Here is an 18,701-nt window from a genome sequence, read left to right as displayed (position 1 = left end):
CAGGCTCACATTTGTTTTAAAATGAATGATCTTGGGGCACCTGGGTGGCTCAGTCATTTAAACATCTGCCTTGGGCTCAGGTCATGACCCCAGACCCCAGAGTCAAAGGATCAAGTTCCACACTAGGCTCCCTGCCCAGCAGGGAGTCTGCTTCTCCTTCTCCCTTTGCCCCTGCTTATGTGCTCTCTCTCTCTATCATATAAATAGACATATCTTTTAAAAAAAATGAAATAAAGTGCACGATCTTGGGGCACCTGGGTGGCTCAATTGGTCAAGACTCTGACTCGATTTTAGCTCAGGTCATGACCTCAGGGTTGTATGATCGAGCCCTGTGTTGAGCCCAGAGTTGGGCTCTGTGCTAGGCATGGAGCCTGTTTGGGATTGTCTGTCCCCCTCTCCCTTGGCCCCTCCTTCCCCCAGATAAAAATAAAAATAAAAATAAAAAGCATGATCTTACCTCAAATTTTGATTTTCCTTGGTCTAATATTAAAATTACTTAGTTCTCACTTGGTATGTAACAACTTTGTTGTTAGTGACCAAAGTTAGTAACTTTGGACCTTGCTGGGTAACTAAAACAAATTTAATGAATGCTTTGCTGCCCAAGGTTAATTTAGAGAACAATCCATATACTAATAATTAAGAACTGACCACAGGTAAATTTATGGCAAGTGTCAAAAAAAGAAAGAAAAGAAAAAAACCAATAAATATCTAAGAGTTACAATGAACAAAAGCTTAATAAAACTTTTTAATGTGGCATTTAAGATCTATTATGTGGCATTTAAGATCTATTTCACAGATACAACTGATTGTTGTCTCATTATTTTATGTAGCATAAAAGAAAAACATAATTAAATTATGACATGTCATCGATTATATCAAACTTCCCAATTTCAGGTATTTTTAAATGTGAAAAAAGTACACAGAATCAATGAAATAAACCTAAAAGCAAGCATAAGAACTGGAATTACTTGCTCTGAAACACTGTTTTCAAACTTTAAAAAAATTTTTATTTTTTTCTTCCCCTAAATGGAAAATTATGAGAAATATCAATCAATAAAAAAGATAAATACAGAACTACTCTAGCTGAGAATAAGTGAGCAGAAGTCTCCATGACTGTTAGATTCACTTTCACTTCATCAACCCCGAGATACCTGGAATATCTCCACAGAACAGATTTGAAAATCACCGCCTTTGAAATGATTATTAGTTTTCAAAGATATATGAAGAAATACTGCATAAGTATGGATGCATATTTAATCTACATTATGAAGGAAAATGGAGAATTACATAAATAATTTTCTGAATATAAAGTTCATGAGTTTTTACAGTCTAATTTAGACATAGAATATATTGAATATCTAATCATTTTTAGTCAGTTCCATTAAAAATTCAGTCTATCATTTATTTTCATGTTTTTTTCAAAAATTCCAAAGAAACTAGTACTGAAACAGCCAGTTATTCCAATGATACCGAACCAGCCATAATTCGTATTGCTATGGTTACCAAGAAAGGTTGTAAGACATGTGTTTACTCTAATACTCTACTTTTTGGGCATTTTAACATAAGGTATATTAACTGTCTACTGCATTTTAATTTCATTAAATGGTTTCCTTTTTTAGAAGACATAACTGAACAGTTTTTGATTTCAACAATATTTAACTCTTCTTAAATTATGGTTTATAGTGATACTTAGTTATGATCCTGAAATTTTTCTCTATAAACAAAAATAGATGCTCTGAGAAGGCATAACATTACCATAAGGAAGTCTGTAGTTTTACTTACTCTCCTCCCCACAGACACACACTCCATAATTTAAAACTAGATGCTTGTGAGAAAGCTGGCTCATCATGCTTGCTGCTTCAAAGAAAGACTAAGGAAAAGAAAAACATACAGAAAATTGAAAAGAATTATTGTGTCTATAAATGTTCAAAGGTCAGAAAGATACTGTCTGCTGTATAAGAAATGCACTTTCTCCTATTCCCAGCAGGACTACAGATAGGGCTGCATTGGTTCCCTTATATGGACCTGTGACTGCTACCAACCTCGATGCTAGAAGCCTGGAATAAGCAATAGCAAAGAGAGAGAACACAACAGTGGCACAGGGCCACATAAATGCTGCGAGATCAGTAGCCTTGGACCCCCAGCACCTGGGGGAGAGCACAGAGGCAGACACCAGAGACAGTGATAAAGGACTCAAGTAAATGGATGAGAGCTTTAGATAACTTCCCAAGGGATTAAGAATGTTCTCTGTGCAGATAAAATATGACAATTATGTCAGGAGACCAGTATGGTATTACTATCACTCTAACTTAACCAACCTCTGACTAGAACTTCTGGGACAGCTGAGGAAGATCAAAATCACCAACACTGTGGTATTCTGGATTAGAAAAACACTCGCTCAGATGTTTCATGTCACCTTCCACTAATATCATTTAAGACATTTTAAGTGTCATAAGTGTTTGTTATGTCATGTTTGGTGATGCCTTGCTATGTTAAGGATCCTGGCAACTAACAACTGGCTTTCTGCTGGCTAGCATCTCTGCATGATGTCCAGAGGCATCGATATTTCACCTGGAGTGTCCCTTAGTACAGTGCCTATCAAAAATTTTAAAAAATAAGCTGTGAAGGAAATCTGTGGGACCCACAAAACACTGAAGAGCCAAGTTTGAAAGCTCCTGCCTTAATACAGGCAGAGATGTACTAATACCCATAATATAATGTTAAGGATAATTAATTTGGAAATAACGTTATTATCAAACAAATTCTAGGGAAGCCTTGGTGGCTCAGTCAGTTAAGCTTCTGCCTTTGGCTCAGGTCATGTTCCCCGGGTCCTGGGCTCGAGCCTCACATCGCATGGGGCGCCCTGCTCAGCGGGGAGCCTGCTTCCCCCTCTGCCTGCTGCTCCACCACTCGTGCTCACTCTCTCTCTGACAAATAAATATAACCTTAAAAAAAAATTCTATAATTTTCTATAGCCTCCCCCAGAAGGCATCCTCAGAAAGGTCCTTGAAATAATATAATTTCAAAAATTAACAGTTTTGAAAAGCTCCACGCATGAATGTGTTCTGTCAATATGAGAGCATATGTTTCAATATCAGAAATACATAAGCTACACAAAGAATATACATGCCTCGGAATAGTTTCTGTGAGCTTTATCCAGAACTTTTAAAAGAACTTCTGTTTCGTGTAGTTGACCATAATCTCCTACTTCTCTCCTTATACCTTTAAAAATTTTTGTGAAAGTGCCTTGCCCAAGGCTTTCATTCTGCAAAAGAAAAAAGGGGGGGGGGGGGGAAGAATGAAGAAAGATGAAGATGTAGGAATTAGAAAACATGTTTAATGGCAGAGTTTTTTTTATTTATTTATTTATTTTTTTTTTAAGATTTTATTTATTTATTTGACAGAGAGAGATCACAAGTAGGCAGAGAGGCAGGCAGAGAGAGAGAGGAGGAAGCAGGCTCCCCGCAGAGCAGAGAGCCCGATGTGGGACTCGATCCCAGGACCCCGAGATCATGACCCGAGCCGAAGGCAGCAGCTTAACCCACTGAGCCACCCAGGCGCCCTTAATGGCAGAGTTTTTAAAAATCCATGAGCAAATACTAATAGTATTCTGTAATAAAAGACAGAACAGGAGGATTAGTGAATAAAGTACATTTGGGTTCCACCATGTTTTTAAACCCCCTGAAATTAGCTATAATTATCACTTTATTTTCACAGTGTCAGTGTTTACCTACACTTACATACAATACTTTCGTCTGCCTCTCGTAACAGAGAAGGCGGTACAGTCTGGTCTATGGAGGCAGAGGGTGGATTGTTCCTCATCACTACTTCCTAGCTGTGTGACCTCAGACAGGCTACTGCATCTCTCTATGCTGCAGCTATCGTGGTCTCCTCCTCTGAGGAATGGGAAGAATCGTTGTTCCATAGTGTTGTTATGAACAATAAATGAATGAACACATGAAAGTACTGAGTACAGTCCACACACAACACATAGTAAATGCTCGATAAGCGTTGGTCATTACTATTACTAGAACCTCTTGCATGTCCTTACAAAACAATTGTTGAAAGCCTGCACTCTGAAGTAGGGCCACCCGTAACTACTCTTACTGGTTTTGTGACATTAAGTCATGTAGCAACTCTTTGTTTGCTGCTACACACATGGGGATCCCTATCTTTATAATTCTGTATAATTCTATCTACTGTTTCTTTATGGGACTCAGACATCAGCTGGTCTTTCTCATTTTCCCTCTCCTTGTCCCTGAAGCTCTCTTTCATAATTTCCATTTCTTCCTCCCTATCTGCTGTTAACTGAATAATTTTCAGTCTGTTTTGTAATTCACTAAGTAATCATGAGTAATCTGCTTTCTAACTTATCTATTTTGTTTTAATGTCAATGAACATATTTTTTCATTTCTATACTTTTCTTCCTCCAAATCTTTCTGGTCTTTTTGATAATGTCTTGATTCTTTTCCGTGTTTTTAACTCCATTTGTTTCTTTAAACATGTACATGTATTTTATCATGTTAATCTGAAAAGTCTGTTATATGAAGTTCTTGGAGGTCTAATTTTGATGTTTGTTGGTCTGTAGACTCTTGTTTAATCCTGAGTTATCTCCCTGTATGTTTTAAAATTTTTGACTAAACACTCATGTTTAGAGTAGTTTATTTGAGGGGATCCTGGATGGCAAAGGTCAAGATTAAGTTCTTTCAAAAATATTTTGTATTTGCTTCTTCCAAGCATCACAGGGGACTACTTCTTTTTATTTTAATTTATTGGTTTAGGGTTTCTCAGATTATGCAGATGGTATAAAGAAATCTGAACTGAAAAGCTTATGGTTATAAATTCTCAGAAGACACTTTTTCCCTAAGAGCCCAATTAAAACAGACAACGCTCCTTTTTTTTTTTTCTAGTGGGTGTATTTTTCAGAATCCACGTTGTTTCACTGACAATGTATTTACTTGAGGGTCTTGGCTTTATTCAGAGATGGTCTCACTTCTAACTCCTGATCTTATGTAGGTCTTAAGGCTTGGTCCTTTTTTGTGCTGATTTTAGATCTGAATTCCCTCGATGAGTGAAACTAATCCCAAGCCCCTAACATGTTCTGCAGCCCAAACATCAGCTCTAAGTACACTCTGTCTTCAGTTCCTTCTTTATTTTTAATCCCTTGAATTTCCCTTACTTTCTTGAGAACTTGAGAATCAAGACACAGGTTTTTTGTAGATGAAGATTTTTAATTTTTAAATTAAGATTCACAAAGGAATATTTTTAAATTCTTAAAAAGAGAATAAAATTCCTTTCTTAAAATAATTAGTTTTGCTAATTTCTAACTCAAGTTTGATATCACATTTGCACAAGAAATAAAAATATTTAAAATGAAATAAATTTTTGAATTTATAGGTTATAATGAAATAATTCTAAATGTCCCATGAATGTAATGTGGGATAGGAAGTTAAGAAAACAGTTGTTTTAAAAGGACAAAAAAGATAATAAGTAACACCTAATGACTTACAAACATCAAATCTTCATTTCTGATTTTGTGAAACACCATTTGGTTCACATTATTATGCCTCTGTAATGTTGGTGATGTGGGAACATCAGAAACGCCACTGGTTCTGAAGACTAGAAGGTTTGATTTATCTGTTAGAAAAAAAAAAGAAAAAAAATGTATATAACCAAAATACATTGAGGATATAAACTGCTCCAAAGGAGTAAAATAAAATGTGTTCTATATATAAAAAACACTTAACAACTTGTTAATTTTTTTAATAAACAGAAATTTTAGGAATTTACTCACTGAACTTTGACATATTTTAATGAGTTATTTCAAACATTTAAAATTGTAATGATTCTCTTAACTAATATAATTTTTCATGAATAATTTAATAATAATTTTTAATAAATCTGTTACTTCAAGGATTTCCAATCTTATTATCTTTATTTTAAAAGCATAGAAATTAAAATTCTAAAAGAGTATGAAGGTTTTACTTAGAATAACAAAGGAGAATTTGGTAGTGGAGTCTTTCACAGTTCAGTAAGTAAGTGATGGATTTTATCCCATGCAGTTACCATTTCTCAAATGCCATTTCAGAATTATAGGATTTCAGGTCATATCTAGACAACCTCAATCAAACTGAACAATCGTATCTGAGGATGCTTATACAAGACGATGAGACAAAATTTTCTTTTTCAAGCTGCTTCTTTTGTATTTCCTTTGAAAGCAATATACTCAAGATGCCTCCTACCATATACACAATCCGTGATGAGTATTTTAAAACTAACAAGAAAATTACTTTACCTTTCAACTTTGGGGGACAACATTTAGTAAACTGGAAAATTATACTGTCTGAGCGAACAGTTTCCATCTGGTAGCAGTTCAAAAGATCTTTAAGGTTACTGAAGTTCTTCTTGGTCCCACTGAGGTTGTATTCTCCATTCTCATTTTTTGTAATCAAACAGTGCTTATATTCAATGGCATTTTCTCGCTATATAAGTTTAATTATAAAAGAAACAGAAGGCAAAATTACAATGGTCAAAACAGTAATTATTGTGATAAAAATGTTATCAGAAAACATCCACCAGAACATTTAGACATTTGAACTGTGAATCCTAATGTAGTACTGGTATAGGGTGGCAGGAGTGCCTGGTTTCTCAAAAAGGTACCTGATGATAATTACGTACCCTACCATAAATGGCATAACAGTCGATTTTCTTAAAAAGCAAGTAAGAAAGCAATGGTAATTAACAATAATAACACCATCCTTAACAGTTTTTGATCATTTACAAGATAAAATCTAAAACTATTTTAGATCATAAGGCCTGCCATGAGCTGGCTTCTGATGCCATCTACAGCTCCACCTTCTACCAGTGCCAACATACAACCTATGTTCTAGGTATACTAAGCGACTTCAAAAATTTCAAGCAAATGCCATGTTGTTCCATGCCTTGATAAATGCACATGCTATCTCTCTACCTATGAATATACATCCTCTCCTTCTGAGCCCTGGACTTTTAGACATTTCTTAACAGTCAGTTCAAGTATCTTCTTTTCTGTGAGGTTCTCCTTAACGACCCTGACCTCACCTCACAAGCAGAGGTGATTACCCATTCAATGTGCCACTACTGTATCTATACAGCTGCCTCTCATATGGTGATTTTAATATTCTTCACCTTTTCAATGTCTGTTTTATATACTATACGATGAACTTCTTCATCTATTTTTTGAGCTTTTTACTAGCATATTCAACCTCCCTAGGACCATTTAAAAAAAAACAAAAAACAAGAAACGGACAAACCGCCTTAAGTCCTCTCTACCCTAAAAGTGTTTGCTGGGGTGGGGCACCTGGGTCGTTCAGTCAGTTAAGTGTCTGCCATCCACTCAGGTCATGATCTCAGGTTCCTGGGATCAAAACCCACACCAGGCTCCCTGCTCTACAGGGAGTCTGCTTCTCCCTTTCATTCTGTCCCTCCCCGTGTGCTCACTCTCTCTCTGTGTCTCAAATAAATAAATAAAATCTTAAAAAAAAAAAGCACTTTCTTAATTGTAACCCTTTGTTATTGTCTGTATTGAACAACTGCAGTGATCAGTTTAATACTTTTTAAGTGTATCTTCCTACTTTTTCCAATTTAATACTTTTTAGGTATATCTTCCTACTTTTTCAAAAAGATATATTTTTAAAGCAAGATTATATCATACACTCTCTGATATAACGGTCCTCATATTAGGCTAAGCAAATACAGTAAACATAAAAAATACATTTTGAATTGATAATTGAATATAATGGACTGTTGTATTAAAAGATGTAATGAAATTAGGATGGATTATTAGTATTGTTATGATGCTAAACGCATTGAGTAACCTTTACCTTTTGTATTTATGGACAATTAATCTAGTCTGTATGCTCAATATGAATGCATTTTCTAAAAATTAAAATACCTGAATAGCCAAATCTTCACTATATTTTAGAAAAGTAAGATAAATTTTGGAACCTGCTATAAAGTTTCTCAAGATTTTTACCAAAAACTGTGTTATAAGTGATAGTATCTTTTTAAATACTTTGGGTAATAAACAATCTTAGAAAAGATCCAAAATTATCTGTATTAATAGTGTGGTTTTATTGTAGTATTATCTTTAAAACATATATAATGTAGAGCACTATTCTGAATACTGGAAAATCACTAGTTAAAGGTGCTATGTTTGTTTGTTACCAACCTATTTCACTCTAATCCTGTAACCACTACCAGTAAAAGCAAAATTTTCTTTTGATTCATTTAGTCCTGTGTTTTTGTAAAGATCTCCATTTTTGTGAAAAGAGACTTCTTCAAAAGTCTCTTGAAAAAATATAACACACTAGTAACATCCAAACATCAAAAAATAAATTCCAAATATAGACATTATAAATTTCATATTTTTATAAAAATTCTAGAAATTATATCTTGTTTATTGATACAGAATCCCTAAGAGAAACTAAGCATTTTTATGCTAGTTATCATATCAGAGCTGTAATTCTGAGTATTAAAAAAAAGAAACAATGGTAGATCAACATGAAGGGGGAATTACACAGACTAAATAAAGATGTTACATTTGCCAGAGGAAGAGAGTGGAATGGGAAATAAAATTAAAAACAGAAAAATGTTACCATTAATGAGAAATACTAACCTCAACAGCAAAAGTCAGAAAATACTTATTAAAGTCCTTCGGACTGCATCGAAGTACGTAGAGTCCAGTCTGATTACCTGCTTTCTTCAGTTTACTGATGGCAAAATCCATTCTAAAGGTAAAGAAGTAACTTGAATGATACTGTAGCAAGTGCCATGACATTAAGACCAAACTGTCATCTAAGAGATCAAAAGTCAAATTTGAAAGTCTGAGAAGTTTAAGTTTCCTCTGCTTTATATGTTAATCAGTTATCTTACAAGGAAAAACACTGCAGCACCAAGCTATAAGTTCAAACCAATTCAACAGATTTTAAAAACAAATAAAAGGGATTATACGACATGTAAAATCACTAAGAACATTTCATTCATTTGAATTTTCTGTCTTCTAATTAAAAATGTAGTATTTTAAAAACCATATTTACTCTAACCATGCAAACAATATATTGTAAAACACTTGCATCTTTTCTACCATGGCAATTACTAATATAAAAACGTTATGGATTATTTTAGTATTTAATATAATACCAAAGTATGATAGAAAATCTATGGCAGTGACAAAAACTACTGATTTTCAAAATGTGCTATATGTTTTGTTGAAGTTGAACATCTTGAAATAAAAGTCAAATGTAATCTATATGAAAGCAGGAAAAATTTGTTTCATTCATCACTGTATTTCTCATACATAAACCAGTGGCACATATTAGGTACCCAGGAAATGTTCTATAAATAAATGAAAGAATCCTTGAATGGATGGATAAATAACACATGAATAAATGAATGAATGGTAGGAGTTTTTAAATACTAACCACCTAAGTTACAGAATAATACTTATATAGAACAATAATACTTATATAGAATAATACTTATTATTAGATAGATAAGAGGTATAAGACAGAATCAAGTCTGAAACATCAGTCAGGATATGTTTTCAAATATTTAATTAAGGGTAGGTTAATGTCAAGACACACATGCTCACAAACTCAGATCACTTCTGCTCAAGTGTTTCAGGCCTAGTGCTAATCACTAAAGTACATACTGGCTGAGAGATAACTAGGGCTTGGGCAAAACAAATGTTATGCATGATAGTTGGCTTTATCCGGTATTAAAGTAAAGGTCTATAACTGTGCAGATCCATGTGGTAGCTAATAGCCACATATTGCTATTTAAATGTAGTTATTAAATTAAATTTAAAAATTCAGTTCCTCAGGGCACATGGGTGGCTTAGTCAGTTAAATGTCTGTCTCTTGATCTCAGCTCAGGTCTTGAAATCAGGTTTGTGAGTTTAAGCCTCACCTAGCAGGGGAGCCTACTTTAAAAAATTAATAAATAAAAGAAAATAAATTAAAATTCAATTTCCTCAGTTATACTAGTGGCTACTGCATTACACAGCAGAGAAATGAAACATCTTCATTTGCATCACTGCAGAAAGTACTACCTAGCATTAGTCTTAGAAAGAGGAACATCAGGGGCGCCTGGGTGGCTCAGTGGATTAAGCCGCTGCCTTCGGCTCAGGTCATGATCTCAGGGTCCTGGGATCGAGCCCCGCATCAGGCTCTCTGCTCTGCGGGGAGCCTGCTTCCTCCTCTCTCTCTGCCTGCCTCTCTGCCTACTTGTGATCTCTCTCTCTGTCAAATAAATAAATAAAATCTTTAAAAAAAAAAAAAAAAAAAAAGAGGAACATCATATATATCTTGTGTTCAAAGCTTTCAGTAGAAGGAGCTGGATTATCCAAAAATAATAACAATTATTAAATTCTGCATTGTGGTTCCTCTGTAGTATTTAAATTAATGAAGTATAAATTGGAGGATTTTTTTTAAAAATTAACACCCAAGAATTACTTAAACGCACCAATGCAACAAAATGCAGACTGTACAGTTAAGTATTATAGAGTGGGATACAGAGAGCAAATGCTATCCTAAATAATTCTAATTATTATGTAATATAATTGCAAACAGACTTTTGTTTAAAAAAAAAAGGAAATTTCAGCCACATAAAATATTATTTTGTTTCTCAACTCCTAAACCTACGTGTATCATTTCATTATGTGAAATTCTCTGCCAGTATCTTTTTAAAAAATTTACTTTTAAAGTCAGTATTACTCACAAAATTGGGCCATGACAGTTGCTTTGTATATTTTCCAGGACCATTGGAGGGGCCACTTCTTTACAGAGGTAATGGTGTGCATCGGCAGTTAATCTGTAGTAGCCATCAATTAATGACACAAAGGACAAAGCTTCTTTCAATGAGCTAAGTTCAATTTCCTAAACAAAGAAAATAAAAGGAAATAATCAGTATCATTTAAAAAGTCAACTGCATATTACATATTAAAAATTCACTTCATGTGGTTAGATTAATTCCCCAAATTAATTTTCTTCTAAATTGCTCAAATGTCTTTTATGGCTCCCAAATTACCCAATCTGAATTGTAAATTCTTGTGTATGATATTTAAGACCCTCTCAAATATGGACTTATCACATTTTTCCAGTTCACTTTTCATCCATAATTTTACTATATTTCCCAATAACCATATTAGACAAATATGTCAGTCATCTCAAGGAGAAATCTATCTAGTCTGATACAAAAGTTGGCACTAATTAGAAATAATGAGCATATATTTTTACATACCAAGTATACATGGCTAAGGTTAAAACATTCATACCTTAAGTTCAAAGGTATGTAGTCTAAACCAAAATCATACATAGGTATGTTATGATTGTATCATACACACATAAGTGAGCATGTAATCAGCCTAAAATGCAACATCTAATGGAAAAACACCTTATTTAATGAAAGAAGCAACTTCTCCTCAAATCAGGAGTAAGTAGAAAGCCCAATACTTAATGCATTGCATTGTATTTAATTTACATAATCAGGCCACAGAAAGAAATATAAAAATAGAAATTGGAAACAAGGAGGTAGAACAATCTCAATTTGGAGAGTATCTGATTGCATACTTCGGGAATACAAAAGAAGACAATCATAAAACTACTGAACCACAGAGATTAATTCCTTAAGATAGTGGGTTACAAAAAACAGCTTTCACATATGTAAAAATAGTCAATGAGATTATATAATGAAAAATAGTCTCATTTATACTAGTGCATACACAAAAATAGTATCTAATATTAAACTTCACCAAAAAATGAGCAAAATCATTTTAAAAATACTTCAAAACACTATTGTTAAAATGTAACTTCTTATTTGAATATAGAGATTTACGATGTTATTGGGTAGGAAAATTCAACATCATAAAGTTGTAAAAATTCTCCCTAAATTAATTTTCTAATTTGTCACAATCCCAACAAAAATACCAACAGGTATTGGCAGAAAAACAAGACAAATATGAGATTCAGAAAACCAGGGATCCAAGTAAAGACAGACAAGATAACTCCCAGGATGATAAGAGAAGGATGCCCAAAGATGACAGCTGTGAAGGTCGAAAGTTTCAAAAGAGTCCAGATGAGAGAGCAAAACCAGTGATCTCAAAGGGACTTCCAGGAAAGAAACAAAAGTCATATAATGTTTGACTATGTGAAAAGATGTGTTGAGAAGTGAGCTACTTCATCTCTAGAGTGCTCATAGAAAATAGAAAGAGGTACAGAAAAAGGATACATACGAGGGAAAAAAGTTGAAGTAATGATTAATCCCCAGAAAACCAAAAACTTCCACAAGAATGGAAATGTGATTACAGAATAGTATTTGCCTCAGCAATGAACAATATTTAGTCATAATGAGAACACAGAATACAAATTTATCCCAAAAGCATAATGAGAAAAGTGTATGATGTATCAGAACTATTAACAGGTATTTACCTAACACAATTAGGCCATAAAAATAGGTACTAGGGATGCCTGGGTGGGTCAGTTGATTAAGGGTCCAACTCTAGATTTTGGCTCAAGTCATGACCTCAGGGTCGTGAGATTGAGCCCCATGTCTGGCTCTGCAGTGGGCATGGAGCCTGCTTAAGATTTTCTCCCTCTCCCTCTGCCCCTTCCCATACCTGCTCAAGCTCTTTCTCTCTCTCTCTCACACAAAGAATAAAAAAAAAATTAAAAATAGGTACTAAAATAGGTACCATAAACAATGTTAAAAGACTGCGGAACTGTAAATCTGTACATCAAAGGATTAATACACAATATATATATATAGAGAGAAAAAAAGCTATAAATCAATTAAAAACAGAAAAGGAAATTAGTCAAAGCATATGAAAAGACAAGATACAGAAGAGAGACACAAATAGCTGGTTTGTAAACACAGAGAAATTTCTCCATCTCCGGTTCTAATTAAGGAAACGAAATATAACACAGGATAGCAATTTTTGTCCCATCAGTTTGGCAAAATATTTAAAAATTGGTAACATTCAAGGATGCTACAATGAACATGGGGGTACAAATATCTCTTTGAGATATTGATTCTGTTTCCTTTGAATATATACCCAGAAGCAGAAGAGCTAAATCAAGATGCTAAATTTTATGAAATATATTTTACCATATTTTTTAAAAGAGAAAAAGACAAAGAAAAATGTCAGAGTAAAGAGTAAAAGGATGGTTTAAAAAGAAAAAGTGTAATACAAAACAGACTGGAAAAAGGAAAATAATAAGCAAAAATTAATTTCTCATATCTAGCAACAATGTGTTAGAAGAATATATATTGAGAAAAGGTTCTGAATCCTATTAAGTGACAGAAAAAGCATAATATATCATGAATAAAATTCAGCAAGAAACATGATGTATTGATATGAATAAAACCATCAAGTTACTGAAATACAGGGAATGCCCAAATGGCTCAGTTGGTTAAGCGTCTGCCTTCGGCTCAGGTCATGATCCCAGGACCCTGGGATCAAGCCCCGCACTGGGCTCCCTGCTCAGTGGGGAACCTGTTTCTCCCTCTCCTTCTGCCTGCTATTCTGCCTACTTGTGCTCTCTCTCTCTCTCTGTCAAATAAATAAATAAAATATTAAAGGAAAACTGAAAAATTAATACTTGGATACAAGGAGAAATATAATGTATCCCTTAAATAGAAAATGTAATATGGTAAAGAAGAATCCATTCTTCCCAAATTAATCTTTAGAGGGATTCTAATACTTTGAGGAGATTTAGGACTATTCAACAAACAGGGCACTGTCACAGTGATGGGCTTAAGTTGTCAAATCATGCATTTGGGTTTACACAGGTCCTATCACTTAACTATGATCTTGGAAAGTTACTTATCCTCTCTATGTTGCTGACTTAAAAATAAAGCCAAGAGGTCCAAATACCATCCCATAAAGAAGTTCTCTATGTTACTACACGATGTTCATGTAATTATCAATAAACTCTTCCAGAAATACTTATTCTTTTATAAATACCACAATTACAGAATGAAAGCATACCCTGTTTCAGTGCAATTCATTTACTGCATTTCTCAGATACTGCCTTTTTAAAAAACAAACCAACAAACCAACAAACCAACACATCGAAGGTTTGTGGAAACCCTGCATCAAAAGCAAGTCTATCAGTGCCACTTTTCCCATAGCATTTGCTCATTACTCATCTTGGAGACGAACAATGAGACTAATGTTTTCATGCCTACTAACACAACAACGATTCAGCAGCCTGTGGATCAAGGAGTCATTTTAATATTCAAGTCTAATTATTTAAGAAATACATTTCTTAAGGCTGTTGCTGCCATAGATGGTGATTCCTCTGTCAGATCTGGGCCATCAACTGAAAACCTTCCAGAAAGGAATCACCAGTCCAGATGTCAATTAGAGTATTTGTGATTCATGGGAAGAGGTCAAAATATCAACATGAAGAGGTATTTGGAAAAAGTTGATTCCAACCTTCACAGATGACTTCGAGGTGTTCAAGACTTCAGGGGAAGAAGTAATTGCAGTAGTGGTGGAAATAGCAAGAGAATTAGAAGTGGAGGCTGAAAATGTGGACACCTGGGTGGCTCAATCAGCTGACCCTTTGAGTCCTAATTTTAGCTCAGGTCATGATCTCATGGGTCCTGGGATTGAGCCCCACATCAAGCTCTGCGCTCAGTGAGAAGCGTGCTTGGATTCTCTTCCTCTCTTTCTCCCCTACCCCTGATTGCACATGCGCACTCTAGTTTTCTTTCTCTCCCTCTCTCTTAAATAAATAAAATACCCTTCAATAGATGAGTGGATAAAGAAGATATGGTCCATATACACGATGGAGTATTATGCCTCCCTCAGAAAGGATGAATACCCAACTTTTGTATCAACATGGATAGGACTGGAAGAGATTATGCTGAGTGAAATAAGTCAAGCAGAGAGAGTCAATTATCACATGGTTTCACTTACTTCTGGAGCATAAGGAATAACATGGAAGACATTGGGAGATGGAGAGGAGAAGTGAGTTGGGTGAAATTGGAGGGGGAGACAAACTATGAAACACTGTGAACTCTGAAAAACAAACTGAGGGTTTTGGAGGGGAGGAGGATGGGGGATTGGGTGAGCCTGGTGGTGAGTATTACGGAGGGCACGTATTGCATGGAGCACTGGGTATGGTGCATAAACAATGAATCTGGGACACTGAAAAAAATTAAATTAAATTAAAAAGTCATCAAGCAGCATTACATGCTACAGAGAAATCACTTTTCAATAGAAGAGTCAACTGACAGCACAAACTTCATTGTTGTCTTATTTTAAATAAATGCCATAGCCTACCCCAACCTTTAGCAAACAGCACCTTGATCAGTTAGCAGCCATTAACACTTAGACAAGATCTTCCACCAGCAAAAATATTATAACGCTCTGAAAGCTCAGATGATGGTCAGCATTTCTTAGCAATAAAGTATTTTTAATTGCGGTATGTACTTTTTTTTTTAGATGTAATGCTATTGCATACTTAGTAGACTACAGTTTGATATAGACATAATCTTTTTTTTTTTTAAATTAACATATTATAATTATCCCCAGGGGTACAGGTCTGAATTGCCAGGTTTACACACGTCACAGCATTCACCATAGCACATACCTTCCCCAATGTTCAAAACCCAACCACCCTCCCCCTAACCACCCTCCCCCTGGCAACCCTCAGTTTGTTTTGTGAGATTAAGAGTCTGTTACGGGGGCGCCTGGGTGACTCAGTGGGTTAAGCCGCTGCCTTCGGCTCAGGTCATGATCTCAGGGTCCTGGGATCGAGTCCCGCGTCGGGCTCTCTACTCGGCAGGGAGCCTGCTGCCCTCTCTCTCTCTCTCTCTGCCTGCCTATCTACTTGTGATCTCTATCAAATAAATAAATAAAATCTTTAAAAAAAAAAGAAAGAGTCTCTTACAGTTTGTCTCCCTCCTGATCCCATCTTGTTTCATTTATTCCTTTCCTACCCCCCAAACCCCCAACGTTGCCTCTCAACTTCCTCATATCAAGATCACTGATAATTATCTTTCTCTGATGGACTTATTTTGCTAAGCGTAATACCCTCTAGTTCCATCCACGTCATCACAAATGGCAAGATTTCATTTCTTTTGATGGCTGCATAGTAGTCCATTGGATATATATACACCACATCTTCTTTATCCATTTATCTGTTGATGGACATCTAGGTTCTTTCCACAGTTTGGCTATTGTGGACATTGCTGCTATGAACATTTGGGTGCATGTGCCCCTTTGGATCACTATATTTCTATCTTTAGGGTAAATGCCCAGTACTGCACTTGCTGGGTCATAGGGTAGCTCTATTTTCAACTTTTTGAGGAACCTCCATGCTGTTTTCCAGAGTGGTTGCACCAGCTTGCATTCCCACCAACAGTAGAGGAGGGTCCCCCTTTCTCCGTATCCTCGCCAGCATCTGTCGTTTCCTGACTTGTTAATTTTAGCCATTCTGACTGGTGTAAGGTGGTATCTCATTGTGGTTTTGATTTGTACTTCCCTGATGCCAAGTAATGTGGAGACCTTTTTCATGTGTCTGTTGGCCATCTGAATGGCTTCTTTGCAGAAATGTCTGTTCATGTCCTCTGCCCATTTCTTGATTGGATTATTTATTCTTTGGGTGTTGAGTTTGATAAATTCTTTATAGATTTTGGATACTAGCCCTTTATCTGATAAGTTGTTTGCAAATATCTTCTCCCATTCTGTCAGTTGTTTTTTGGTTTTGTTGACTGTTTTCTTTGCTGTGCAAAAGCTTTTGACCTTGATGAATCCCAATAGTTCATTTTTGCCCTTGCTTCCCTTGCCTTTGGCAATGTTCCAAGGAAGGAGTTGCTGCGGCTGAGGTCGAAGAGGTTGCTGCCTGTGTTCTCCTCAAGGATTTTGATGGATTCCTTTCTCACACTGAGGTCCTTCATCCATTTTGAGTCTATTTTCGTGTGTGGTATAAATGAAATGGTCCAGTTTCATTTTTCTGCATGTGGCTGTCCAATTTTCACAACACCATTTGTTGAAGAGACTGTCTTTTTTCCATTGGACATTCTTTCCTGCTTTGTCAAAGATTAGTTGACCATAGAGTTGAGGGTCTATTTCTGAGCTTTCTATGCTGCTCCATTGATCTTTGTGTCTGTTTTTGTGCCAGTACCATACTGTCTTGATGATGACAGCTTTGTAATAGAGCTTGAAGTCTGGAATTGTGATGCCACCACCAACTTTGGTTTTCTTTTTCGATATTCAAGGTCTTTTCTGGTTCCATCTAAATTTTAGGATTACTTTTTCCATTTCTTTGAAAAAAATGGATGGGATTTTGATAGGGATTGCATTAAACGTGTAGATTGCTTTAGGTAGCATAGACATTTTCACAATATTTGTTCCTCCAATCCATGAGCATGGAACATTTTTCCATTTCTTTGTGTCTTCCTCAATTTCTTTCATGAGTACTTTATAGTTTTATGAGTATAGATTCTTTGCCTCTTTGGTTACATTTATTCCTAGGTATCTTATAGTTTTGGGCACAATTGTAAATGGGATTGACTTCTTAATTTCTCTTTCTTCTGTCTTGTTGTTGGTGTAAAGAAATGCAACTGATATCTGTGCATTGATTTTATATCCTGACACTTTACTGAATTCCTTGGTGTAGACATAACTTTTATATGCACTAGGAAACCAAAAAAAAAATTCATTTGACTCGCTTTATTGTGGTATTTGCTTTATTGTGGTGGTCCAGAACTGAATCTACAGTATCTTCAAGGTATGCTTATAAGTATAAGTATATTTATACAATATACATGAGTAGTTGTGATATTTACAGAATAAATATTTCTTCTCTTAATTCCGCATTGTAGTTGAAAAGTTATTAATCATCCTTCCACTGATCCCTGAAATACAGATTAAGCTCTTTCTAAAGTAGGGCCTAGAGTATTATGCAAGGTGCAGAGGGTAAAAACACATAGCTCAAAACGATCCTTACATTCAAGAAGCTCATAGTCTAGTACACAATTTACATATTTTTTCTAAGAACAGGAAAGTATGCTGAGTAAAGTGAATTACAAGTTGGTTATAATTTTAGTAAATATAACCATAAAATAGAGAGATAGGTCATACAAATACTGAAGTTAAATGAACAAATGACATTAATGTGACATTTAAACCAGGAGGTCAAAAAACATCAGAGTTGAAAAAAGAGCTATTTAAATAAGCCAATTTAAGAGAAGAGTATACAGGAATTTACTTCTTCCCTTTCAATTACAGTAAGTGAGATTTCTAACTATACTCATCATGGTGAGCACTGTGTAAAGTACAGAACTGTCAAATCATGATGTGGTACATCTGAAACTAAAATCACATTGTATTTGACATTAAAAAAATTTAAAAATATGTGGGTTTTCTAGAGCTAATCAATGAAAGAGAAAAAATTAATTTTTTAGAACCAATCATGTGTTTTAGCTTGGGTAGGACTAACCTGAGATTGGTTTACACTGTTATGTGAATCCCAGAAAGCATTGTTCTAATTTCTTTTTCTCTTTTAATTAGGCAGTATGAGTGGAATTATGCACATCCCTACTGGTTAAAAAAAAAAAGAATATAGTCCAGAATGAGCATTACAACAGGGAATTAGCACAATCCAGAGTAATGGGGTTGAGAGGGTTAACTGTTGCCTTACTAATCATAA

The 18,701-nt window shown here is 35.1% G+C and overlaps 1 protein-coding gene across 3 annotated transcripts in view; it reads right to left on the bottom strand.

Annotated features, from left to right (window-relative positions):
* Positions 1-18,701, bottom strand: part of JAK2 (Janus kinase 2) — a 131,249-nt gene that overhangs the window by 25,252 nt on the left and 87,296 nt on the right. For all 3 annotated transcript variants that reach the window (XM_046022191.1, XM_046022192.1, XM_046022193.1), the window contains 6 exons: positions 10,759-10,916; positions 8,657-8,768; positions 6,296-6,482; positions 5,510-5,637; positions 3,131-3,265; positions 1,783-1,870 (listed from right to left, as the gene is read on the bottom strand). In XM_046022191.1, coding sequence (XP_045878147.1) covers positions 1,783-1,870; positions 3,131-3,265; positions 5,510-5,637; positions 6,296-6,482; positions 8,657-8,768; positions 10,759-10,916 — 808 coding nt within the window. The remainder of the gene's footprint in view (positions 1-1,782; positions 1,871-3,130; positions 3,266-5,509; positions 5,638-6,295; positions 6,483-8,656; positions 8,769-10,758; positions 10,917-18,701) is intronic.

The sequence above is a fragment of the Meles meles genome, chromosome 11, assembly GCF_922984935.1.
Source record: "Meles meles chromosome 11, mMelMel3.1 paternal haplotype, whole genome shotgun sequence".
NCBI lineage: Eukaryota > Metazoa > Chordata > Mammalia > Carnivora > Mustelidae > Meles > Meles meles.
This window is presented reverse-complemented; position numbering and strand designations above follow the sequence as displayed.